The sequence below is a fragment of the Mugil cephalus genome, chromosome 1 (genome assembly GCF_022458985.1).
Source record: "Mugil cephalus isolate CIBA_MC_2020 chromosome 1, CIBA_Mcephalus_1.1, whole genome shotgun sequence".
In the NCBI taxonomy this organism is placed as follows: Eukaryota; Metazoa; Chordata; class Actinopteri; order Mugiliformes; family Mugilidae; genus Mugil; species Mugil cephalus.
This window is the reverse complement of record NC_061770.1, coordinates 7,200,131-7,227,319: the sequence shown is the minus strand read 5'-3', so window position 1 is coordinate 7,227,319 and position 27,189 is coordinate 7,200,131. Positions and strand designations below refer to the sequence as shown.

General features: G+C 42.0%; 2 protein-coding genes across 2 annotated transcripts; one reads left to right on the top strand and one right to left on the bottom strand.

Annotated features, from left to right (window-relative positions):
• Window positions 1–1,394: 1,394 nt before the first annotated feature.
• fam43b (family with sequence similarity 43 member B) lies at window positions 1,395–3,730 on the bottom strand. The gene has a single exon (XM_047590846.1). The coding sequence runs from the start codon at window positions 3,527–3,529 to the stop codon at window positions 2,519–2,521; it is 1,011 nt and encodes a 336-aa protein (XP_047446802.1). The 5' UTR covers window positions 3,530–3,730; the 3' UTR covers window positions 1,395–2,518.
• Window positions 3,731–15,116: 11,386 nt separating this feature from the next.
• Window positions 15,117–20,194, top strand: mul1b (mitochondrial E3 ubiquitin protein ligase 1b). The gene is made up of 5 exons (XM_047611985.1): window positions 15,117–15,224; window positions 16,452–16,594; window positions 16,671–16,758; window positions 16,891–17,011; window positions 17,853–20,194. The coding sequence occupies exons 2-5, from the start codon at window positions 16,475–16,477 to the stop codon at window positions 18,580–18,582; spliced, it is 1,059 nt and encodes a 352-aa protein (XP_047467941.1). The 5' UTR covers window positions 15,117–15,224; window positions 16,452–16,474; the 3' UTR covers window positions 18,583–20,194.
• Window positions 20,195–27,189: the final 6,995 nt, after the last annotated feature.

Here is a 27,189-nt window from a genome sequence, read left to right as displayed (position 1 = left end):
TCTCTCATACATCAACAAAGCTGCACCTGTTCCTCTGCAAAAGCAGTATTCCCCTTCAAATGCAATATTAATGAGGGATGTCAAAACCACCAGCTTTTGATGTTATGCAAGACAATTAAAGTGAATTCATGAAGAGATTTACCATTAATAATTTCTCTGCATTAATATATTCATCACAGTGAAATATTATATTATGGTGATACTTTTTGGAATATGAAATGTTAGTTCTTTGTTGGTGGTTGTAAAACTGCCTGATTGCAAATCACTAAATCACAAACATGCTTAAACATAGGTCTTCAACAGGGGGTCCGCGACCCCTAGGGGGTCAATGGAGGTACTGCAGGGGCTTGCAAAATCTTTGGTTGATTAGATATTTGTCTACAATTTTTTTTAATTTTTCCCCACAAATTTAAACTTCTTTAAATACACATAAACATAATCCAACATATTTTAGTAAGGGGATAAATGGAGGCAGAAGACGTTATCTTTCAGTCACTTCACTCAGTCAGTGTTACAGGAGCTGTTTCAACAGCGTACCGTTCCACAAAGAGGGTCACACTAGACCTGTCAATCTAAGTCTCCTGTATCCAGCCAATCACAAGGCTGCATATTACACGCCGTCTGCCAGGTCCAGCCTATTCAGTCCCCAGGTAAAATGCCAGGTGCAAAATTAGCAGGAGAGAAAAAATGAATATCGGAACCTGTTTATTATTTGAATATCTTAATATTGAATGCAAAATGATAATGTGTATTTATAAATAGCACTAGTTCGAGTTTAACATAGAACACACACAGTAGGTAGGGGGTCCCTACTTAATCTCTCCATCAGTTTGGGGGTCCTTGGCCTGAAAAACGTTTAAGACCGATGCATTTAATTATGAATGTGACGCCAGTAAACCAGCTCAGAGACGTCACTAATGTGGCTGATGTTAGCAGAGAAATGGTTGATGGGCGAGTCAACTTCCTGGTACCCGTTTTGGATCACTCGGCACTGACAGAGCCTGTCAGCCGTCCTGCAGAGGCAGGTGCTTTATGTTCATTTCCTGAACAATTCAATCTGCTGATTAATTGCTCCCCTCCGAGTCAAGCGATGGAAAGCCAGTACAAGGCCTCCAGAAATTTATCACACCACATTACCATCTAATGAGACTGACTGGCAGTGTAAAGTTCACATTGTTTTTTGTTTTTTTTTTTTAAATCACAGCTTTATACAGTTTGAATGTTCAGGAACCAAAATATGTCAGCGTAGATTTGTTGCTGTTTTTGTCTTTGAAGTGTCGGTTAGATACATTTCCACATCACAAACATGCAAATGGGCACTACTGGAATGCGGAGCTGTTAGAGTCATTTGAATAATGCCTTGGATAACATCTAGAAATACGCACCCTCCGAGATTCAAGAAGGAAACCCAAGTGAGGGTAATTTTTATTCATCGGATTTGGAAAATAAATAGCTTCATCTCATAGCAATCACAATCCATATTTAGACAGAAGCACAGATATCATCAACAGGAAATTAGCAAAGGTCATATTCAAAACAACTGGTGTTCAATTTTGAGGGTACGTCTTTATTTTTGCAAGGGCTCATGGAAAAACTGCATTAGCAAAATTTGACTAAAAAGGGCACAGCGATGGCAAACTTTCTTCTTTTGGCAAACCAGGCAGCACTGCAATAGATCTATATAAAAAAATGCATTACATAAACTAGACAACGCTGGATGAACAGTTGTAATTTGGCCCTGGTCACATGTTTATCACAGTGTTCATTTAAAAAGCTGGAGGATCTGAGATGTCATATGAAAAAAGACAAAAGCTCAGCTCGAAAAGGTTACTTCTGACATGTCATGCATAAATGATAAGGACTATAACAAATGGCAGCAATAAACATGTCAACTCAATGGCTTGCCTCCTAAATTACAGCCTTTTTCATTAGTCGGCTGCGATCATTAGCAAAACCGTAACAAACTTCAGACAACTGTGAGCGCTCAGAAAGGTCAGTCTGTGACTGTGAATTTCAGTAAGGATTGTCGTATTAGAAAACGTACGCAAATTTACAAAGAACCTCCCTGAAAAAATATCACAAGTCGATCCAAAAAGTAAATGTCCCTGCTGGTATACACAGCTTTAAGTGTACATCCTGCTCGCTGCTGGGATCAATATGTGACCTGCAAGTCAGTGATCTCAGTGTCAGTGCTCTCGTGTCTCCTGAAACCATTGTCCTCGTTCGTCATTGTGCTGTCGTTAGTCTGTGCATCACCAGCCCTCCTTTGTAAACACGCAGTTTCTCAAACTGCTACTGTCAAACCAGCATCTGAGCCATCTGGCCAGAATAGAAATTACTCCCACAGAGCGATCGGCTGCCTTTGCTCCACCACCTGGTAGTAGGAGAAGTTTCTGGTAAACACTTCACATTACATGGATGGGTGAGGAGGGAGCCTGAGTGGGGTACCAGTGAAGGACAAAGAGAGGAATGTGTTACTGTTGTGTTGCAGAATCATATTCTTTAAACTGCTTTATAGTCACACCAGAGAGGTTATAAACGTAAACGTGTTGTTGTTCCCGTCACTGACGAAGTTGATTTGGCACTGCTCCAGTCGAGCAATGTCCCCAATGTCCAACTCTGACAGTAACTGAGTTGGGTCTGTGTTTGTTGTAAAAACCTTCTGTTTTTCTTGATGCTTCTCCGCATCCTCCTCTGGCTCCTCCACGTCCTCCTTCCCATCTTTGCTGTCCTTCTCCTCATCCTCATCCTCCTCCTCGTCCTCCTCTGTGATGGAGCAGAGGCGGGTGGCGCTCCCGGGGTTGTCAGCGGGAGGTCTGTAGTGGCACTGCCCGTTCAGCAGCCTCCTCAGGGGCATCAGGGGCACCGCTTCCTCGCCCAGCAGCTGCTGCTGGCAGTGCCGGAAATCACTCTGACGCTTCAGCCGTTTGAACTCACTGAAGGCGGAGGTGGTGTTCTGATACAGGCTGTGGGCAATAGCCTGGGCCTTCTCGGACTTACTTACCAGGACGGCGTGACACCGTAGCACCACTGCCATGTTTTTGACCTGATGCCTGTAGATCCAAGCCAGGATTTTTGGCCGGCACGGGTCAGCGGTGCAGTAGGTGATTCTGTTTAGAGAGTAAAGATGGATGGGTTTCTTTTTCCCAGATTTATCTGCGCTCATTCGGATGCCTTGTGATCCCACTGTTAACCTCATTTTGACACTCTGTTCCCCGTAGTTGCTCCTCGCCCAGATTTTGGCCACTGCCTCCTGGGTGCAGCCGTCTCCCTTTGCCGTGATGGTGACCACACTTCCCAGATAGCGCACATTGTAAACAGGCTCCTCTTTGTTCAGTTCCACCTTTTGCCGTTTGGTATGAAAGATGCTGCCTACCCAGTCGAAGGGGCAGTCAGGTAGTAAGTCAGGACAAGAGCGCAGCAGAGAGGAGAGGATGGAGTGGTAGGTCAGCCCGGTCCCTAGGCTCTTGGGCTTACTCTTGGCCTCGTCCTCCACCAGAACAAACTTATTCCTTCTCCAGGGGAGCATGGTGCGGGAGGAGTTGTAGCAAGCAAGCCCCTCTGCTGCTGCGTTTCCTCTCGTCAGCTCAGGCAAGAAGTGTATGAAAGTCGATGTGTGAAAGGGAGAGAGGGAAAGCCGAGAGAAGCTGCTTTGCGAAGCACAGAGGAGAGACTGAGAGCTGCGAGCCTCAGCTAGTCTGTTCACCCATTCGCTCCTCCTTCCTCTCCTCCTCCTCCTCCTCCTCCTCTTTCTCGTCCGTATTCTGCATCATCCAGCGTTGATCAGTGCTGGAGCCTTACCCCAGCGCTCATGCACCCTCAACCCCCTCCCTGCTTCGTTGTTTTGCTTCCAAATGGCTCCCTACCAAAGCATTACTTATCCTTCCAGCCCTGCACTGAGGTGTGTTCACTGTGTCACTGTAGACGTGTGGAAGACACCACATCACCAAGTGACTCAAAGGTCTCAAGGGTCTAAGGTGACTACAATTTAATTGAAGTGTAAGTGTCACTTGTGTCGTGGAGTAATTAAGACATAAAACACGCTGATCTCCAATCAATCTAACTATCTTTTATCTGAGGATGACAACTCACTTTGTCGTGTTCTCTAATGTTGCTCTAATGGTTTGTTTACACCAGTGGTTTTGAAGTATGGCTACTTTAAAATGCAAAAAAACAGAATCTCCATCAACAGCAAAATATGAACGTGGAACAACATCTCAATTAAAGCTTCTATTTGGTGGTGCTGCGAAAGAATAAAGTATACACCACAGGCGGAAACCTGCAGACTATATTTATGACTGAAATGTTGTTTCTTATCATATATTCCTAGTCCATCTATTTCTGTCAGGGTCATCGAGAAACACATTATATACACTGTGTACCATTATTTAAAAAGTACAATTTAACTAATGGTACACATGCATACCAAAAGGGTAGGTTGGGTGGGTATAGTAACATACGAAACTCTATATGCCCAACCCACACTTTAGGTGTTCCCTGGCTGCTGTATATGTTTGTGGAGGTATGTGATTGGTTGGCCTGGTGCCACATTATTAAGTCCACCTTGCAGGTGCCCTATTATCTTATATGTATATGTCCAAGGACATGATTAATTGTTGAAGTGCCTTCAGAGTCCCTGGAGGGTACATCCTTTGATGACATAATACGAACACAAACAGATCAAAGTTTAACTTAGTCCATAGGTCAATAAAGGATCCGTGACCCCTAGGGGGTCCACGGAGGCACTGCAGGGGGGTCGCAAAATCTTGGGTTGATTAGACATTTTTATATACAGTATATACATATATATATTTTCCCCCCACAAATTCAAATTTCTTTAAATAGACATTAACATGAATCCAGCATATTTTAGCAAAGGGATTGCTTAATATTGAATGCAAAATGATCATAATAATGTATATTTATAAATAGCACAAGCCCAGGTTTAGAACACATATAATAAGGAAGGCATCCCCACTTAATCTCTCCATCAGTTTGGGCTCCTTGGACGTTGAAGACTCCTGATTAAGTCTATTAAATTGCTCAGAGAAACTTGTATATCCTGGACTAGGAGAACATGCATGATCCCTGGAGGATGAACTTCTTTCCAGTTAGCTTCATTGTCAAATGAATCATGTATGTGTAGGCTATGGTCGGATCATTCATTCATTCATTCTTTTTCTGTAACTACTTGTCTTCTGGAGGTTCCTGGGAGACTTGCACCCATCCCAGCTGTCTTGGGCCAGAGGCGGTACCATGACTTGTCCAGCGTGTACCCCTCTGATCAGTACTTGGGCGTTTTCATCAATCTCAGCTATGAAATACACTATCAACAATTTCAAATGTATTCATAAAGATTTCTTTTTCCATTGATTTAGAAAAGAAAAAGAAAAAAAAAAAAACATCTACCCACCACCATGCTCCTTGAGGATGCACATACTTCAGCAGATAAACCTAAAACCTAGGCTGCAAGTCTGCGTACGAAAAAACTGATGGCATTTTTATCGACGTTGCCACTGTGTGTTCAAACATGTAGCTTAACTTTTTCAACATATGTTGCAATAAATCAAAATAAATGTCACACAGTATGTGTCTGCCACTGAGCTGTGCCAGACTGGACTCAACTGTCGTGTAGATGGTGGATGATGTTCTCTGCTGAGAGAATAGTTACTGTGGCAACACTGGGAAATAAATGTCTCCTTCAACCATTGCACACTGTGAATAGAAAAATAAACTGAGCTGCCTTAGAGGCACTATCTCACACACTGATGGCTGCTATTATCATTATTATTAGAGAGCAAAATGTGCAGAAATATTCTGAATTCCTTTTCAGTGCCGTTTAAGATCACAGTTATTTTCAATGGCTCAGGATACTCACTGAAAAGAACACCTTTACGAGCCACATACATATTCAGAGGGCGTGTGGCCAAACTTATGGCTGTTTGAAAATGCTTAAAGTAAGTTAATGGAATTTTTGGAATAGTCTGGGGAGTTGCCATAAAGGAGATGCTGCTGTGGAACAATAATTAAGACTGTTGTCAGTCTAGTTGATGTTCAGTGAATAAAGATAGAGGCCGTGATCCGATCCACCAAACGCCATGAGATTGAGGGGCCTTCTACAAACGGCAGCGGCCCCATAAATCACCTCTTTGATGTGAGATAGCTCATCGCTAACCACAGACGTTTAACGCAAACCCTGATATGCTAAATTGAAAAAAATCCATCATGGTTTGGCCTTTGCAAAATAGGACAAGTCTATTCAGTATTGACATATCTGAGTTATCACATAAGAGGCATTTTAATTAAAGGATGTTCAGCCTTTTTATCCACTGAACCATGTTTACTCTTACAGCTTTTAAGTGGTGTTTCTGTAACTGTAATTGTAACTGTGCAGCAGCTTTCGCAAAGAATTCTATAGTCATGGTTAAAAGAAAAGGAAAAAAATGGCCTTTCATAAATTTGCTCTCCCATACAGAGAGTGTGGTCCATTTTAATAATTCCATTTGCATTCAGGGTGAATACTACACGTTTTGTTATTTCTCTTAGGTGTTTCCACTTCCATGTATCCATTTAACAGGTCCCACCAATGATAGCAACCTCTTTTCCAAGAGAGAATCTGACACCCAATAAAACTTTAATTAAATCAGTGCCTTAATATATTAAAAAAGTGAAGACAAGTACAAAGCGCCAAACAGAAAGACCAGTAAGTTTTAAATTGAATAGAACTTGTGTAAAATATTATCAACATCAACAAATATAAAACATGTTTAATCTTCAAGAAGAGCTAGCAGTCTCTTAAACTGACCTTAATAAAGCCAGAGAGGGACCCAAATGTGGACAGAAACCTATAGTTTATTGCTGAGAAACTGTGTAGATTTGCTTGTAAACTGAGTTGTCTGAAGCTAACAACATGGACTGGATAAAGTGTACAATGAGCAGGCCAGTTGTTTGTTCAATAGGCAGTAAGCTGGATGGGAACCAGACAAAGAAAGTGAACACGGCAAACACGGGCAGTATGCAGTTAGACAATTAGAACGAGGCATCTAGCGCTTTGCACATCTTCCGTGATTTAACTTGACATAATCTAGCAAAGATTAGATTGGAGCAACCAGGGTTTAAATATTGCAGGGATTAATGACATAATGGACGTCAGGTGTGTCAGCCACACATCAGGACAAAGCCCACGTCCATAGCCACGCCAAAGCCAAACACATGCGCTCAGAGAAAGAGAGAAGAGGACGTTGATGACGGAAGAAGGGAGGAAAGTTGTGTAGATTTCTGGCTTGTGTCATGACAGTCTTAACTGGCCATGTTAGCATGCTGACATTGGATACAAACCAAAGTGAGCCGATACATATGCAAATGTAGCTGAAAAGGCTAACACTGAGGCTAACAGTTAGCATGCTTACGGTGACGTAGGTTAATGTACGAAATGCAAAGGTGTAACGTCAATGAAAGAATGAGGTGTTTTACATTTCCTTTAAAATTATATATTACAAAGAAAACTCTATAGAAGTACTTAAGCACAATATATTAACTTACCATCCACCACTGCCATGGCTCAAAAGTTGTGATTTGGACATTAACGGAAAGCAGGTACCCATTCACACAGACCCTGGATACCGAATTTGGGGCCCGCTGTATTTTTTCCCCCCTACCGTTAGCGGTCGGAGTCTGCGCTCGTTCGCTGCTTTTGCGCTCTTCCAATATTATTTATTGGTGCACTTCCACTCCTGACCAAAGAAAATCATTGTGATACATTGATGTTAGGGTGGCGCTGTTGAGTTCCTGCCAGCTCAAATCCTGTGAGGTGACGAAGACCAACAGCGAGTGGATGCAGATCAGTGACCGATGCAGATGGAGTATGTTGTGGCGCACAGACACACGAAAATAAGTCGATTCCACCACAGTGTATGATTGAAGTCTGTATGATTAATGGGGACATGTTTTGTCCTGTTTATTGCACTAGTAGGTACAGTACTGATTTCATTTTAGGCGTGTTACTATGTTCATTGAATGTCTTTGTATTTGATGATAAACATATTCAAATCTCAGAGTGCTAAAATTATTTTTCTTAATTAAATTAGCCATATAGATGTTAAGTCATTTTTTTTAACATAAAAGTGAACCGCAATAACCACTGTCACATACTCGGTGTACTGCAAAATTAACATTTTGGCCCACGACCCTCCCCCGTATTCAATTTTGGCCCTCCACCAAGAATTTGGGCACTCCAAGGCAGCAGGTCAGACGAGAAGAGTTTTATTTACTTGGATCAGTAAATTATCACATAACTAAAGACTGTTTTTTCACCGTTGAATTGCCGATTTGGAAAGTGCTTAGGCCTCAGTTCCTGTAACTCTGTTCATTTACTTCCCCTCAAAATCCACATCAGTTATCAACTCACACAAGCAACCCAGGGTGCAGATTTTTCTTTGAAGCAAACCAATTACTTTTATCCGAGTGATATCTCTCACCTCCTAAATTCTTCTTCCTTATCTTAAGTTTCGTCTAGTTTCTCTCAAAGACATTCTTTTGTCCAGGACAGGGTATGCCACGCATTTCTGTCTAGCAAGGTTGCCTAATTGAAGTGGGCTCTCTTCATCACGCTACACTTTCCCAGGGCAGCAAAATCAATGAGAGGGGCCTGGCAGACAGGGCCCCAGCTCCCAGATGACTGATTTATGGTTGTACGGGCGCGGAGTAAAGAACCAGCGAGACGGAATGATGATGGAAAGGGCCACTGTGCTCTTCATATATCATCAGACTACTGCCTCCCGATAACACGATCAAAAATAAGACTCAAAAAATGAAGAGGGGACGTTACTGAACGCTTCATGCAGCTAAAGTCTTTTAATTTGTTTGTTTACAAAAGGTACTGGTTACGCCTTGAGGGATAAAAATCGATTTCACCTCATTCCCATCCTATAGATTCCATGGGCACGGCTGAATGCATAATGCAGTTTAATGCATATGGAGATTGCACAACATTGTATGCACAAGAGTCATTCCTTCCCTTAATCAAAAAAATGGTACACTCACAGGAGACCTGCAGGTCAGCTCCCCTCATTTACTCCTGTTCTGTACAATAATGAAAAAGCCGTGCTGCAGTCAGTGATTTATTGTTTGTATGTACAACAAGGTCAAAAGAAAAACTGCCAATTAGCCGAAAGATCGAGCTTAATATGAAGCGCAAAGATGTGCATGTTAATTACAGCCCGTTGAGGCTGTTGATCTAGTTCCTAAGAGATCAAAGGAAGGGTAATTATTTTTTATTAATAGGTAGGTGATAGGACTGATACGACCCTCACATAATGTAAACATTAAGATGACATACTGTTTAGCTTATAACATGACAACAGCGAAGGTGAAGTATCCTCACCTCTAAATCTCATGGATCCCATGGGGCACATTCATCTGAGGTATGTTTCATCTTTGAGTGGTTTATGCGCAGGGAATTCCGGGACACATTTACCTGTTGTTTATGATAGCATTACCACTCACCACATCAAAAACTGGCTGCAGCCAGAGATGAAGCCAACTTCTTGGTCTGAAAACAGAGGCCGAGTGCCAGAAACTGTAGTTCCCCCAATGGCCACTTGAGGCTGGCTCCAAAAGTGAATCCCCATAGACCTCCGTGTTAAAATGTCCAACACGTTTTCATAAAAAATAAATAAATAAATAAAAAGTGTTTTAATTTTGCCATTCTTATAATAAGATTTAAAGTCATCTATAAATATTGGTCGCTTTGAGTGACAGGTCGGTGACATCACAGGTTATTGGCTGTCTGCATAGGCATCAATCTGCGCATCTGTTTGTCCATTTTTTTAATCAGTCAGGGACACCAGTAAGACACTGCCAATATGGTGAAGGTCTGAGTCACTGTACTGAACTTAACACCGTACTGAACTGAATGGTGACGTACCCTACTGGCTACATCACAGACGGTTAATTTGTCTTTATGCACCATCAATTGTTGTACCACACCAGTTAGTTCTCACATAGGTTTTATTTGTTAGTAACTGATGGCTGCTTACCTACCAACTTGCCTGTGACAAAAATAGAATTACAGCATCGGCCCAATAGTAGGGAGGGCTGGAGACAAGGTTGGAGACCAAAAAGGTTTAAGTGAGAAGCTCTGCTTTTCTTGTTCTTTCTTTTTCAAAGACGAGATACAGAATGTTTGAATCCATAAAACATAAATAAAAACTTGTAATTGATTCTTCTAATGTGTTACTGTAATTGTAAAGAGGCAGGGTGTTGATGCTGCACATACAGTCAAGGCGCCAGGCTTAACTGAGGCAGTCGCAGTAAATTCAAAATGTCATCCTTTCAGCAGAGTAGCATCAAGAGGACCCGTTATGCAGTGTTCTTGTCACCTCCTTCCTCTCATAAAGCTGCACCCTCCTTCTGCTGTGAGTACTCCCGTCTGTCTGAAATCCATGTGAGTGTGCGTCAGGCTGGCATTTAAACGGAAGTCATTATGTGATGAAGAAAGTGGGGGCTGCACGTGGGCAGAGAAGGGGACAGCAACTGCAAGGTAGACTGTGTCCACATAACAAGGTGACTAATGCTGAATAAAAGCCCCAAGGACATTACTGTTCTTTTGTTCAGGTTGAAAACAAGCTTGCACCTTTTCCGAACAGATGCCAAACTGCAGATTGTTGAAGGCCAATCATTCACATGTCAGCCTGATTATGTCAGACCGACTCAGCCAGAGGAGTTTTCTGTGTTTGTTCTTTTACTTTATAATTCATAAGGTTTCGAAAGAGTATACTTCAGAGAAGAGGCCATGCATTGGAATTCAGACCCCATACTAAGCAGTTGAATGCATTTACAATATCAAACAATTATTAGCAGAGGATTAAAAGCTGCTTATCTGCTGCTTCCTTTTTGTGCATCATGACAAACAGATCTTTTTTGCAAGTGTGTTTTCAACTACATGCTTTCAAATGCAAATATTCCATTTGTTCACAGTGTGTTAAAATTGGCATGTTAAAAAAGAACAGATCCAATACAGGTTAATAGATGATACCATCTTTGGTAACTACTTCATTTTTTGAGCAAATGGCTACCACATATTCCACCTTCTGTATCAGTTTGTCCAACCGTGAGGTGTCCTTCTTCTTAGTCCTGCCTCCTCACATCACAGCATAGAAGAGCTCCTTGGAAACCATAGTGTGGTAGTACATGTCCAGGTTAGCCTCATGAGGAAACAGAAACAGCTTTGACCTTTGTTGAGTCTATGCTAGCCGACCAGTCCCATGTACTTATAGGTCTGAACCACCTCTACACCACCTCTACACACTCCACATTGATGGTTACAGGCTGCAGGTGGGGCCTGGACCTCCAGAAATCCACTATCATCTCCTTGGTTTTAGCTGTATTGATCAGAAGGCGATTCACTCCAGATCAGTTCCCCAATCTGATATACTGAGGTCTCCCAGTGAAATCGTCCACTAAGTGAGTTGTGAATCCACTCCTATCTCTATTAGCTTGTCCCTCAGTAACAGGGGCTGGATGGTGTTGAATGTGCTGGAGAAGTCAAAAAACATGATCCTCACAGTAGCATTCCCCCTGTCCAAGTGTGAGAGAGTCCAATGGAGCAGGTAGAGAATGGTGTCCTCCACCCCCACCTTCTCCTGGTGCACAAAAGTATGGTGGACCTGGTGCCTGATGTGATAGAGCAGGAGCCACTCCATGGTCTTCGTGATGCTAGATTTCAGGACGACCGGTCTGTAGTCATTCAACTCCCTTAGATGTAACTTCTTAGGGACAAGGATGCAGCAGCATGGGGGGAGGACCAGGGAGTGACTGTGGAAGGTGGGGGTGAGGGTACTCTGCAATTGGTTGATTATAATGAAATCCAGACCCATATTCTGATAAGAATTTAGTCTGGTGAAGACTGACTGCAAAGACTGAAGTGCTTTGTCTTCTTAACAGAATACCGGTTTTGCCCAAATATGGTACAACCCTAATTTTTAAGCAAACCATCACCTGCAATAGTTTTCCTCATATTGCCGTATCAGGGTAGCTAGTTTGCTACTTCACCTACTTTAAATGTCAGCCAGCTAATTTGCCTTTATATTGATGCACTGCTACTGCAGTGGTAACAGAGAAACTCTTAAATGCCTAACTCAATCATCTGAGTTCATTAAACGCAGGTTTTATGGTTAGGTTTAATTGTAAAAAGTAATTTACACTACTAACAACATTTAAGCATTAGCTTGATTTAAGTTCAGCATCAACAAAATATGTTCCAAATGTATCCAACTAAAGACTGACTATTAAATGCGTTTTCACCGGTTTGGTCAGTGTTTTGGCTCCGTCCATACATAACGTGACCCAAATTTCAAACAGCAGCAAAGTTTAGAGTACAGCTGCATCACATCAACGAAACAGACACCCCAAGTTCTTCCTCTGGTGGCTCTGGTGGCAATGCTATTTTTATGTGAAGCTGGCTGGTTATTAGTTCCATAGTTCACTGTCAGGTCATTTGTTCACAGCACTGCAGTACCAGGGCTTTCTTATATATACTGTTTTTTTATTGAGGGGAATTGCAATACATACAGATATATATCCCAGCCCATGTTTTTGTTCTTTGACAAGTATTATATCAGTATATCATTATTTTGTACAAATGTTAAGTTGTAACATTTGCACAAAATAATAATTAAATATAAAAGCGCAAAATAAAAACAAAGAATTACACAAATAAAATGCATACATTTATTTTATTTTATAGAAAGGTAAAACTGCTCTCTAAATGTTACTCAATTAGTCAAGGAATTGGAATTTAAATAATTTACAAAAGACCACATTTCTGAAATGTTAAGTTAACTTTTAACAAAAAGCTTATCTTTTTCTGTCTGCAGGTAGATCATAATAAGTCTTAAGGTGTAGAGAGAAAGATGGTGTTTGAAGATACGGCATCTAGCCAGAGGAGAATGAAGGATAGTACCTAAGATACGTAAGTTTGTAACGTGTAATGGTCCATGTGTGGGACCAATTTTAATTGAATGCTAGAAAGAAAAAGAAAAGAATTAGCCAGATTTCAATGATAGGCTTGGCATTTATCTCATTGGTCTCTAATGTTAGCATAGCACATGTCATGCCAGATTGTGTTTTGTGCACAGTTTGGTCACAGGTGCCTCAGAAACTTTCATTCCTAGTGCCTGCGGTCATTTAGCTGTAAGTTTATTTTTAATTTATTCTTTTAAGTAAATTTATTTTGCTAAGAAATTATGTTTTACAAATTCACTTTACATATTCACTGAATTTTTTTCAAATGAAGCATTATCATATTTCAACTTTTCTCCTTGTTGTAACATCTCATAACAAATACACTACACACATAATGCAACAAGAAATAGCAAGGAAGCATAATGTATGTATAGAAAAACAATTTCAGTATTCACTGGTGTGGTTCTTAAAGAGTAATCCATCAAAACAAACAGCTTATAGATCTACTTACTCAGAATGTGCATTAGTTTACCTTATAACAGAAAATGTCTTTCTGGGATAATTCTCTTTTCTGAATTTAAGGCATGAGTATACTGTGCAGCGATTTATAAGTGGGCCCAAAGCCCTCGTTGAAATCAGAGAATACCATTAATACCAGAGGAAGAGGAAGAGGAGGAAAGAGGAAAAGCACAATTTGTATGTAGCCTTGGATGAATGGCAAACTGAGAGGGTCAACAGAGGTCGGATTAGTCAGCCTGCCCTCCAGGTGGCCTGTGGGTGCTCAGTCACATTTTTATGGCTTGGAATCTGCATCACCAGATACGACTTAATATCCTCAGCGGTGGCACAAGAAAAGCTAAATCCTGCAGACGACAAACTGAGTGTCGCAGGGAAATGAGCAGGTAAACAGTTAGAGAGTCACAGAGAAATTAAATTGTTGGAATGATGAGTTGCTTAATTATTTCACAAATGGCAGCATTAGGAATCTGCTCATAATTATAATGCCATCTGGCACATATTTCAGACTGACAACGAGGACTTGTGCAGGTGTTAGCATCTATCAATCAATATGTAGGCTAAATATGCTATGTGGATTTTTTTCATGCTAAATATCCCTATAACAAACAACCAGCATTAAATAAGGATTAAATAATAATTATTTATTATTTTTTGGCCAGAAAAGGGTCACAGCAGCTTAGCTGGTTCAAGCTAAAATGTTAACCGCAGGGTGTTTAATAATTGTTATTATACCCTTCGTAATGTACTAATTGTCTAAGACAATTTAGTTTGCTTTTGTAGTTAGCATACAAACATCTCAAAAACATGAAGATGAAGCACTTTTAATAATTCACATGGATTATATATTTATTGTTGTTATTTGTTGTCCACACTGTGGAATCATTGGCGAACATGTCTGTATGTTAGACACTGAACCTTGCCAAAGGCTCTGTATTGTATTGACAAAGTATTGTCTGTTTATTCTGATGTGGTGGTTTTGTTTTGTTTTGTTTTGTTTACTGTGTAATGGATCCCCCTGGGTCTGAAAATAAATAAAAATAAATAAAAAAAAATTGTTCTCTTATTTATTTATACATACTTTTTTTCGGGGTGAAAGAAAGCGGCAAGGCAATTGCATTTCATCATGTTTGCATATGTAATTGCATTCAGTTCAATTTTATATGTGTACTGTCATTTACAATCAGAAATGTCTCTAGATGCACAGCAGCACACAGAGCCTGAAATTAGACAAACTGAACTGAAAATGAGACTACTTGTTTGTCAAGGTGTTGCATTTTTAAGTAACCCTTTATAGGTCAAGGAGTCATATGGTCACTTCAACACATATTAAATTGCATCCCTGTGCCTCTCAGTCCTAGGATCACCTCTGCATGAATGCTGAGTATAACTGTTTTTTTAGGTATCACCAGCACTAGTGTTCTAATGGTCTAAATACATGTTTACATTTATTCACCACATAAGGGCACAGAACCAAATATAGTAAATTCATTCAACTTGATTTTCTCCATGATTTTTATTTTAAACATTTCACAAAAGTAAAACAGCCTGCTTATGTCCATGATCCCAGTATCTCAATGACGGTCCTATAAAAGGTTAAGCTAAATATGTGCACATTATGAATTGGTGGTTCTTTACTGGCCCCTGCTGGCAGACAGGAGAACTGCACATCTCTTCACGGGCGCCTGAGTTGAACTGAGGAGTCGCACGGGGGTCTGTTGACAGGAGGACGAGTGTGAATACAGGTCAGACACTTAAAATATTAAACTGACACAGTGCTTTATGACGCGACAGCCACAACGTCTCTTCAGCATGTCTCTAAAAATCACCATCTCCCTGTTAGCCGAAGCCCAGCTAGTGAACAGCTAATGTGGCTAAGCTAGCTAGCAGGCTCGGTTAAGGAAGTGACATAAATGTAAACAAAGGATAATTAATAAAAACATGGAGCTAACGCTATGGCAGAGTTTGGAGGCTACATATGAAAAGTCGTTCACTATCAAAGGCTGTTATCACAATGCGAGCTTATATTGGCATCGCAGTATTTTGTGACCTGAAGCTAACTCCCTTGTCCTGTCAGTTGGAGGACTCCAACAATCAAAACTAAAAACAGTCTGTTGACTTTTACTCCAGGTTAGAAGACTCCACTGCAGACTAAATTCAGACATTTAAAATTAATAAGCACGAAGAAATATTAGCAAAAACCTAAGATACTAATGTACCTAAGATACTGAAAGTAAAACCACCGTCTTACAGAGCTCCCCTTTGAGAAATATTTTGTCTATTTTCCTTGATTCCTGCTGGCTGACATCTACTTAACATTAATAGATTTATTTCGAATTTATTTTATTTATTTATTCATGAACTGATTGTACTCCCAGTATAAGTATTAACAATCTCCCAAACCAGTTTCCCTCTGGCATGCACCAATTAGTTTTTGATTGATTTATTTATTTGTTTTTGCTAATCGATACTTCTTTAAGTCATTTTAGAATAATCTGGTTCCACCTAATTACAAATACAATATCTAGCTTACAAACGAATCCTTTTGAAGGGGACTGTCTTCTCGCCTGACTAGTGAGGACTAGCTTCATTTTGGTATTTTCTGTGAAAGTAATTGATTATTTTTGTTGTTTGGACAGCTGCTCAGACAAACAAGACAATTTGTGAGTTAGTTTTTTTCAATTGGAACTTTTGCTTTTTGCTTATTTTCTCACATTACTTTCCTACCGGTTAAACACATAAAAGCCAGCTGATCAGTAAACTTGTTAGTAGCAGCTCACAGTTGAAGTAGTAGTTAATCTTTCTTTCCCTGAGTTTAATCGTATTTTATGTAGAATATAGTGGAGTAGAGAGTATAATATTTCCATCTGAAATGTTGTTGAGTTCATAGTGTCAGAAAGAGGAAAACCCTCCACCTCAAAATTAACTTTATTGACAGTGTATGCATTTTCTACCTCTCTCTCTCTGAACAGAGGTGGACGCTGCAGATCTCAGGATGGACTCCAGTGGGAAACCCTCAACCGCGCAGATCGTGGTTTTAGCCACCAGCTCAGCTCTGACTGCCATCTTCTATTCCATCTACAGGAACAGAGCTACGACAGTCACCAGATTAAGGGTATGCGGTAACATTTGTGCGCACTCTGTCTCTGAATGTTTAAAGTGTTTTAATGTCGAGTTTTGTTTTCCCACAGGAAGCAAAGAAAATCTCCATAGATCAGGATCTGAAAAACATCCTGTCTGAAACACCGGGGAGATGTGTCCCGTATGCAGTCATAGAAGGTTTGTGTAGCCAAAGTCCTTTGTGAATTACATTTTTACTGAGGCACATATGCACCCATCTACGGCCAGTATATATAAATACAGGAAGTACGGCAGTAGTTTTACATTGGGTGTTTATTCATGGCCCTGTAGGTGTGGTGAGGTCTGTGAAGGAAACTCTGAGCAGCCAGTTTGTTGATAACTGCAAAGGCGTCATTGAGAGACTGACGCTGAAGGAGGAAAAGATGGTGTGGAATCGCACCACTCATTTATGGTAAGTCAGTTCACCAAGACTCTGTCACTGAACACGTACCTGTTTGGAAGTGCCGTCTTTTCTTTGTTTAGCTGACAATGGTGCCCCATGTTTAGTTTAGTCAGTTGTCAAAATCAACTGTGTAGGCTCACACTTTGAGATCTGACATAAAGAGATAATGTCGGCATTGCATTATAGGCAGAGATGATGCTAAGAGTGACGCAGACAGACGCCTGCTGCATAAAAAAAGAAGCACAGTCTCTGGGCAACTAACGTAATGTACCCGTATCCTGCTCCGCTAATGTCTGATTCTTATCTGCTTTCCAAATATAATTTTGTACCGTCTCTGAGCTTTTTAAAGGAATGAACAGACGGCTTAAATTACATATTAGGTGCAAGACATTAAACAAAGCTCATTGTGGTCCATTTAGAACTGGTTCTGGTTCTGGTTTTGTGGCTCTTAGTCTTAACACACTCCCATGCATCTCTGAGGGGGGAATTATTATTCACTATACTTTTGAAAGTAGAAATGAGCAACTAACGGTACATCTAAGATGCACTGACATTATTTAAAAATTTGTTGTTGTTTTTTTGTTTGTTTGTTAATTTTATTTAAAATAAGCAACACAATTTAGCTGAAACAACTACTCAAAAAATGAAACAAAAATGCAAAGAATATATTTTATTGTCATATTATTTCCCATTTTGCATCATTACAAACTAAAGATCTTTGAGTTTGGGACTGTTGGACAGACAAAACAAGATATTTGAAGATTATGTCACTGACACATGTGACTAAAAGCTTGAAACGCTGCTTTGAAAAGTCATCCTTTGCAGCCCTAACTGTGATCTTCCTCGATAGGAGCAGCACAGAGAAAGTCATCCACCAGCGCACCAACTCCGTTCCGTTCGCCCTCGGGCCTCACGACGAAGACATCGCCACCGCGGTCCGAGTCATTCGTCCGTTAGACGCCGCGGAGTTGGACCTGGAGACCACCTACGAGAACTTCCACCCCACTGTCCAGTCCCTGTCCAACGTCATCGGCCACTTCATCAGCGGCGAGCGACCCAAGGGCATCCACGAAACCGAGGAGATGCTGCGCGTGGGGGACAACGTCACGGGGGTCGGAGAGCTGGTCCTCGACAACAACCTGATCAAGCTCCAGCCTCCGAAGCAGGGCTTCTGCTACTTCCTCACCCGGCTGGACTACGAGTCCCTCCTGAGGAGGCAGAGCAACAGCGTCAGGCTGTGGAGGATTCTGACCGTCCTGTTCGGCGTCGCCGCGTGTTCCGCGCTCGCCTTCATCCTGTGGAAGCGATACGCGCACAACCGGCAGTGTAAGAAGGAGAAGAGCATCCTGGAGGAGTTCAAGGAGCAGCAGAGGAAACGGATGCGCGAGCTCAACAGGGACGAGGGCAGCGTGTCCCCCACCAGCTGTACTGTGTGCCTGAGCCAGGAGCGCTCCTGTGTGTTTTTAGAGTGCGGCCACGTGTGCGCCTGCTTCCAGTGCTACGAGGCCCTGCCCGAGCCGAAGAAATGTCCCATCTGCAGAGCCACCATCGCCCGGGCCGTGCCTCTTTACAACAGTTAACGCTTCACGCTCGCTGTAAACTCGGAAACCGCGACGTTGAAAAAGCCGTGATCTCAGGCTGAAAAGGACATTCGCTTTTCCTTTCACTCATACAGATGAATGGTGGGTGCATCTGTGCTGAATAATGATGATGCAATTACGCGTCCAATCAACCGTTCCAATCAGATTTGGAAACCGTAATTCATCTTGATTGAGAAAATGAATTTGTCTTCTCTCCCGAGAGGGAAAATAAGATTTTCTTTGTGCTCAGCCCCACAAATATTGATGAAACCGATCTTGGCCCCCGCTTCCTGACAACAATCGATCTCATCCAGGTTAAGAGCATTTCCTAAGACACTTAACGATACAGTACATCAATTACAAACGTAATGGTTTTGAAGCTTTCCGTGCCGTACGCCCGTCTCCGCTCGCTGCTCGTGTTGCTAAGAACAGAACGGCTTCTGTGTAAGTTTAACGGCTGCGACCGTCCTTTATTTTAACTGTCTGTCATTCTTTCTGTAGGCGTGTGACAACACCGCATGCACGCCATGAAAAACAACAGTAAAGTTGAATATGCTGGCAAAAAAAAAAAAAAAAAATCAAAGATGGTAACATCAGCGTTGAGTCATTTACGTCACTCAGCAACTCAACCTTTTCAGCGTTTTGACCACGCTTCCAGCCTCGCTCGTCTTTTCAAACGCTCGTCCGAGCATCTGTTTGTTTTGCCACCTCCGTGTTGTCGGGAGCTCGCCAGGTACTTTTAATCTGCAGTCTCTGGGCGGGTTGACACGGGGTGAAAAGGCTTAATGTGCAGAAGCAATAAAAACATCCATTTCAATCCCTCCTGCAGCTTCTTACAGCGAGATGCTCACGGCTTCTCAGCGGAGGTGCCTTTAACTGTGCTTTCGGCAAACACTGCAACTTCTTAAGCAGTTTAATAAGATTGATTTCACGATCATCTTAGCCTTAAGTTGTTTTTGCGGTCTCTTTTGCTCTTTACATTTGATTTGTAATAGAGAATATTCTTCTTCCAGTGTCTTATGGTTTGCTGTTGCGGTTCATTTGAGGCCGTGTTCTGTCGGTGGAGCCACAGGAAAGGTTGCGGTTCACACCGGTACGTGTGAGGCAGGGTTGTAGGGGGATAATTGTACAAGTTTCTGTCCTTGTTCTGCAGCGAGCGATCACACTGACTGTCCTGTTCTTGCTTGATTTTCACCTGGGTGCTTGTTAATGAAGACTTCAGCACACCCATCCGCAGCGCACAGAACAAGTGGTACTTGTGCGAGTAACCTCGGAAACATCACGCCCACTGATTACTGGACTCTGAACTCGCCGTGTATTCAAAACTGAAGCCTCATTAAAGACAAAAGCAACGAGGACAAATTCACATTTAAAGGCTGTGTCGTTTCTGCGACGCCGTCGATTAAAGTGAGGACGGTGGAGGTTTCTGCCAGGAGAGGGGAGTGTTGGCCTTCGAGGAAAAGCTGGGGTTCAGGATTCAGAGACAGGCGGCATGAATAGGCATAAAAATCTAAAGCCGCGAGCTCCTGCAATGCAAGTTCACCTGAAACAGTATGTTTTGAATTCTGAATCCAACTGCACCTAATAAAAAATCTTTTTCCATCTCTTAAAATACTCCTTTTACTTTTTCCTTCTGTGGTGGAAAACTGATCAACTGTTGACCAAGCGTGCCGCAAAATGTCTTCATCTTAAGACCGTGTGCGAGGTGCGGTGCTCTCATTTCACCCGTTCTGTGTGACAGACCAGGTGACAGCTCAGACTGAAGCGGCTGAGATCAAAATGTTGAGCGAGAGCAGACGAGACGCAAATGAAAATGCTTCTGCACGATTTCAATTTTGTGCCGGCGGGGATGCACATTTGGCTTCAGGGGAGGCTGTCATATGCCGTGTTATTCAAACAATCCCGTTTCATCATCCCGCATCATGCCGTGAAACCTCAGGTGCATTACTTCACGTTACGCAGGGACCCTGGCATCACCATTATATTAGTATGCGGCGCCTGGCCCGCAGATATCTGTCATCCAGGAATGAGCTGATGCCGGTTGGTCTCTGAAGGAACCCGAGCTAAATGTCAGGTATACAGAGTAATGAGCGGGGTGAAGCATTGTGCGCTCCTTACAGTTGGATGTACTTGTCTGGTGGCACAAAAGGCCCAGTTTACCGACTGACTCACAAACGTCCACGCCCCTCATTTCACTGGTTTATGCCCTGTGTGTTTTTAGACTTTAAATATTTGTTCAGGCATTCGTGGTCCCCGGAGACTGAAGCTCATTTAATTTGGTGGTTCTCTCTGACTTTACTATTTTATAACTGAACACCTCTACTTTGGTTTTAATTATATTTCCATTAGCCTAACTTTCACCTGTAACTAGCAAATGTTAGCATCCTCTATAGTGAACAAAAAGGTGGATAACTATGTGCATGTTTGCATGGTAATAGTATGTACCGATCAGCCACAACGTTAAAACCACCAACAGGAGAAGTGAATAACATGAACCATCTTATGACAATTCAGCATTCTGAACTTTTGGACCTGACGTTCATGCGGATGTTACTTGTACCACCCACCTAGACCAGACCAGGCAATGACACTCCTTGACGGCAGCAGCAAAAACGTTTAAAGTTTAGGATCAACTCAAATAACGCGAAGAACAGCACAAGGTGTTGACCTGGCCTCCAAATTCATTAGATCCCAAACTCATCAAGTATCTGTGGGATGATCCACAGAGGCCCCTCCCCTCAGCAACACAGGACTCGAATGCCCCCACTAACAACATTCTGTGGTCATAATGTTATGGCTCTTCGGGTGTACATTAGGTCCAACAGGTCAGCTTAAGCCTTAAATCTGCCTGCTACATTTAGGTCATTTCCGAGTTGTGCTAATAACAGTGCTCCTCATATGAGATGATACATGACTCATAGTTGCACCGCTTTTTACAACTCATCCGCACGATCAGTTAGAACAATTAAAAGTAACTATGGAAAAAAACAGCAGCCACAGATTCAGCCACATCAGGCACTGACGTCAGGTAAGGGCTGAAGACTCGCATCCCACACGTACTGAATGTAGCAGACTGTTTAGATTTGTTCCCCGTGCCAAAATGATGGACGAACATGGTTTCTGTAAAACCGACAACGTAAACACGCAGGATTGTTACATTTTCTGATAGAGTGTACGTTTCGGTAACAGCAGATATTTATGAATGAGAATGAAAACGTAGTGTAGGAGAATCTCATGGCTGTACTGAGAGTGTCATTCAGCTCAGTTACTCAGCCTTGCTGCTAATTTTTCCCACAATTATAAAAGCGCTTCCTGTAGCTTCCTGCTGCAGGCGTGGTATTAAATGGGGAAACACTAATGAGCATGTGCATTGGGCCACACAACACGAAAGCATGAAAGCAAGGAAACTGTATTTCCTCATGCACCATGACAGGGCGTTGAATCCATCTTTGACATCTATTTCTTCTGAATACAACATGAAAAGAATAAACATCCAGAACCTGATCGGTTGTTATTATGACAGGGGAAACTCTATAAGCTCAAATACACTCGCATTAGCACTTCAAACCAACAGATGCTGTCGTTCAATAAGATTTCTCTGGAGTTTCTATGATGTGAATATATTAGATGTAGGTTTAATTTATACTTTCTCTTTCATTTCCAAATCTTTTGTCGCTGTACGTTTAGCATACACTGACTCGTTTTACGTTTTAAGTTTGGCTGGATCAATCAAGCAGTGGTGAGGAAGGTCCCACTTGTGGAGACATCACTTGCTGAGCCAATAGGGCCGCATTAACAGGCCACTCTTTCTCATTGTGCTGCGAACATGAAAGCAGCAGCGCCGGTCCAACGCCATGGAAACCCATCAGCGCGGCCCTGCAGTGCTTTTAGCAGCAGGAGCCGTCACTGCTCTGACAGTGAGTGAGCCATCAAAGACATTCCTTCTATTATTCCACCCTTAAGAGTTTTGAATTTCAATGCTGCACGAGGATCGTGCAAGACCTGCGCCGTAAGGGCTGCGCGCGGGCTTAACGACGGAGCCGAGATGTTTGCCCTGCAGCGGTTGCTCTCTGATGAACGGCATTTGCAAGTCTAAGGAGATCACATTTTGCTGCACATGCATCAACGGTTCCCTGATTGTAAATCCTCCGACTTCACCTCATCAATCCAGGTGGCATGTTTTTTCCTCAGACAGTGAGATTAATCAGGCAAATAGCACCTGAGACATGACACCGATCTGGACAGCACATGGGATTACTGCATCACCGCCGCAAGAACCATGGAAACTGGCGGCTGCAATATTGTAAACGTGAATAAAAATAATACACACCATTTGGCTACGTGTCACTTGTTGTGGTTTGATTAATGGGAATTAAAATGGAATCTGAGGCAGCTTATACAGATCAAAATCTTAATCTGACTAATTCTCTCATATTTCATTTTGTTTTGCACCACTCTCTGGGCTCATGAAAGCTCCTTCATAGGGCGAGATAAGTGGAATCAGCACAGAGCGCTAACAAGGTGCCATTTATAGTGCCTTATTAGAGTGCAGACACCCCTGAATCACTTCAGTTGTTCTCTTCTTTTACTGAAATAAGTGATGTTAACCGTCTAGGCAGTGGACTGACTTTCCCGATACAGTTATCCTTCAGCCGCGGCAGCAGCTTCTTAAAAACGAGCATTTCTCGCGGCACAGACGCGCTCAGTTTTCACAGCCCCCGGCCGCTAAAGCCACAGAGTTCATTTACTGCCTGTTCATCGCTCGTCATGCTTACGCAGTGGTGTGAAAAGGCGCCGCGCCGCTTCCCGATTTCTTATTTTTTGCATGTTTGTCACGCTTAAATGTGTCAGATCGTCAAACAAATTTAAATATTAGTCAAAGATAACACAGGTAAACACAAAATGCAGTTTTTAAATGAAGTGTGGTTTTATTAAGGGAAGACAAAATCCAAACCTACATGCCCTCGTGTGAGAACGTTTAGGGGATCGTCAAGATGTTTTCGTCTTGGAACTCTGCCACGAGGCCATTTTTGTGAAGTCATGGTGGAGTCATGAACACTGATCTTGACTGAGCCACGTGAGGCCTGCAGTTCTTTGGATGTTGTGGGGTCTTTTGTGACCTCTTGAACGAGTCGTCACTGAGCTCCTCGGGTAATTTTGGTCGGCCGGCCACTCCTGGGACGGCTCACCACGGTTCCAAGTTTTCTCCATTTGTGGATAATGACTCTCACTGGAGTCCTAAGGCTTTAGAAATGGATTTATAACATTTTCCAGACTCATAGATCTCAATTACTGTCTTTCTCACTTGCCCCTGTATTTCTTTGGATCTCGGCATGATGTCCAGCTTTTGAGGATCTTTTGGTCTACTTCTCTTTGTCAGACAGGCCCTATTGAAGTGACTTCTTGTTTGAGAACACGTGTGGCAGTAATCAGGCCTGGGTGTGGGTAGAGAAAATGAATGCAGGTCTGATAAACTACAGTTAGGTTATGTTTAGCAGGAGGTGCAAACACTATTTTCACACAGGTCCATGTAGGTTTGAATTTTTTCCCCTTAATAATAAAAACCTTCATTTAAAAGCATTTAGTTGTGACAAACACGCACAAAAATAAGAAAACTAAGAAAGGGGGCCAACACTTTTTCACACCACTGTAGTTCATATTATTTATATGTAAGAATCATTTTAATTGAGTTTTTATTTAAAGTTATTTTCCTTTATCTCTTTTTCTGATTGCAATAACTTTGAAGAGCCATTCTTCTAATTTAAGTCCGTTATTTTCAAAGAGTTTCCCAGAGTTCACCTACAGTATCTATTAACTTTTATTCCGTCTTTGGCCAGCTGTGGATTGGTGTGATGAACCAGTGTAAATAAACTAAATTAGTCTGGAGCAAAATAAAATAAATGTTCCATCCAGCACTTCAGATGGAAAAAAATAAATTGAGCGGCTGCCATGGCAACTCCTAAATCCTGCATCCCAAATTTGAAACAATAGTCATTTACTGTTACCACAACCTTCCCCTGGAAAAGCTTTCAGGAAGACAGCACAATTACTTGTGTTCTATTTATGTCCGCTATTAAAAGGCTCTGATACAGCGGATTAAATTACAGGTCTTTCGTGCAATCAGGGGCGTTTAAGTAGCAGTAACGTAAGAGAATAATTGTCACTTATGATCACGTGGAGAAAAAAAACTGAAAAGTATAATAATCAGGTTGATGTTTTTCAAAACAAATCTGGAGAAAAAAAAACTTTTAGGAACTGTTAGGAAACTTATCCTCGCAAAGTATTTTCATTACAATCAAAATGGTATAAATTCTGGCACGCTTTCACATGCCGCATGCTCAGTATCTTAGCAACAGTGCACGGTTCAAACTTTACATAAAGTAATTTTTCTTTGACTGTTGGTGAAATCAATTGTTGCACCGTGTTACACAACAATACACCTGAAAAACATAATGTCTGCATGTCTGCATTGTTCAAAGCTGCCAGGAACCGTTTGGATCTTGTTTCATCTCAGAGGCAGAACTGAAGATGGTTATTAGCACGGCAGTAATGAGCTATCATTCTTATTCTTGTACAGCATCCCCCATTCCCCCTCCATCGCTCATCTCAAATGTTTGTGTCTTGAGCTGGGCATGTTTTACCAAGTAATAAGGCGGACGGTGTAAATGGTGTCTTGCCATCCTAATTACTATCGCCCTCTTTGCCTTCAAGGAGCCATACTACTGCACCTTTTCTTGTTAATGAGGCTTGTGTTGTGTCACTCAGGGAAGAGACACAGTCAGTGCAGCACATGTCACCTTGACATCGACTCACGGACTTGAGACCTAACCAAAAGGAGCCAAGTGTTTCCTAATAACCGGTTGTTTACATTGATGGCTACACTTTTGTTCAAGTGCCACAAGGTTGCTGGGTACATGCAAGGTGAATCATTTGGATGGAGACTTCCTGGCAGTGGCAGCAGTTGTATGTGGGCCGGTTGTCGCTAACAAGAGCGCACATAGACAATGCCGAGGTGAGGGTTCAGCCTGGGATCACTGAAAGGATAATCCAGTTTTTCTCAGCGGTGCTTAACTCTCCTCCTGCATTGTACAGCTTTGTTAGTTGCATCTTTCCAAAAACAAAGCAGGATTTTCACATGAATGGATGTTATTTTCTTCTGATCAACTGATTTGATCAGTTGTCTGACCTTCCCCCTACAGTGCCTCACCCACTGTGACCTGCTCCACCCCCTCCTCTAGCCCTCCTCAAACAATACACAGAACACTTCCACCCTGCACCTCCACCGCCCCACCTGACCACAGATCCACCATCAACACCCTACACAGTAAAGTCAGCATACCCAAATTAACACTGTAAGAGTTGATCTTAACACTTTTAAAGTGTCTATATGGGTCCACACCTCAGAGTGTTAATTTAACACTTTTTTGAGTGTCGGTACCTTTACACTAAGTTAGTGTAAATTTGACTCTTCTTGTAGTTAAATTTAACACTGCCTTACACCAACCAGTGTTAGTTTTTTGTTTTTTTACCACTTTGATGTAGTGTTAGCAATTAACTCTATTGACAGTAAGCTCTATTGACCTTTTGCATGTGGCGGCACGTTCCACTTGAGCGATATATGGACGGCGATATGTGGACTGCGATATATGGATGGCAATATGACGGACGGCAGAAGTACAGTAGTTGTCAAATTTAAAACAAGCAGACACACTTCGTGTGGCAGATGTCCCCAAGGCTTTACATGCACAGTGGCCGCAGACAACGGTTCCATCCTTCACAAACACCCATGGCTTCAGTCGGGGCGCAGACAGAGCCTGACTGTGATGGACCTGTAATTACAGACGTGCTAGCTGTAGCACCACCAAATGCTAGCTAGATGGCAAGACTGTGTAGTCGATTTGATTTTCATGGCATCCCATCAGAAACAGGTTAAAGGATATATAGCTAGCTAGGCCTTCATGGGACTGGTTATCCATTACCTAGCTGCTGCTGCCATAACACATTATGTTGTGGCAGCAGCGGCTAGATAATGCATAGCTATAATGCTAACATTATACAATAGGTATGTCTTCCCTTTGCCATTATTATAAGGTGAACAGACTTCTGAAATGAAATCCGGGGATATTTACAGCAATTATGGTCTCATTTATTTTGAAGTATTTTTAAACTGCTATGTCTGTAATGTCAATAGCAGCGCAGCGCAGCACATTCTGCTATCTTCTCCAAATATCACCCTTTGTGCCATCCTATAAGGTGAATTTAAAATAATATAGCAACTCATCCATCACAACAGTGTATTTGTTTTTGTTGTGGGCTTTATAATTCTAGTCTATCACTTTGATAGACTTTGCCGTCCGTCATGGTGCCGTCTCCCTCATCATGTGATAATTGTGATGTGTCTGCAAAGGGTCAATATAGAAATCGTGCCAACAGGACTTCGACTGCAGGAATATAGAAAGATTACATTGAAAATTGTGCGGTACTGAGAAAGAGAAACTAACTGAGTGGATAGTCAAAGAAAAAGATAGAAGAAAACAAAAGACTCCAAGCAATGTGTGGTACTCCTTGCTGTTAGAAGTGAGGCAATAATGGCTTTAGACCCAGCAG

Coding starts and splice junctions, on each gene's coding strand:
- fam43b (XM_047590846.1), bottom strand. CDS start 3,529: ATGCTCCCCTGGAGAAGGAATAAGTTTGTTCTGGTGGAGGACGAGGCC.
- mul1b (XM_047611985.1), top strand. CDS start 16,475: ATGGACTCCAGTGGGAAACCCTCAACCGCGCAGATCGTGGTTTTAGCC. Junction 16,759..16,890: donor CCCGTATGCAGTCATAGAAG/GTTTGTGTAGCC, acceptor ATGGCCCTGTAG/GTGTGGTGAGGTCTGTGAAG. Junction 17,012..17,852: donor AATCGCACCACTCATTTATG/GTAAGTCAGTTC, acceptor CTTCCTCGATAG/GAGCAGCACAGAGAAAGTCA.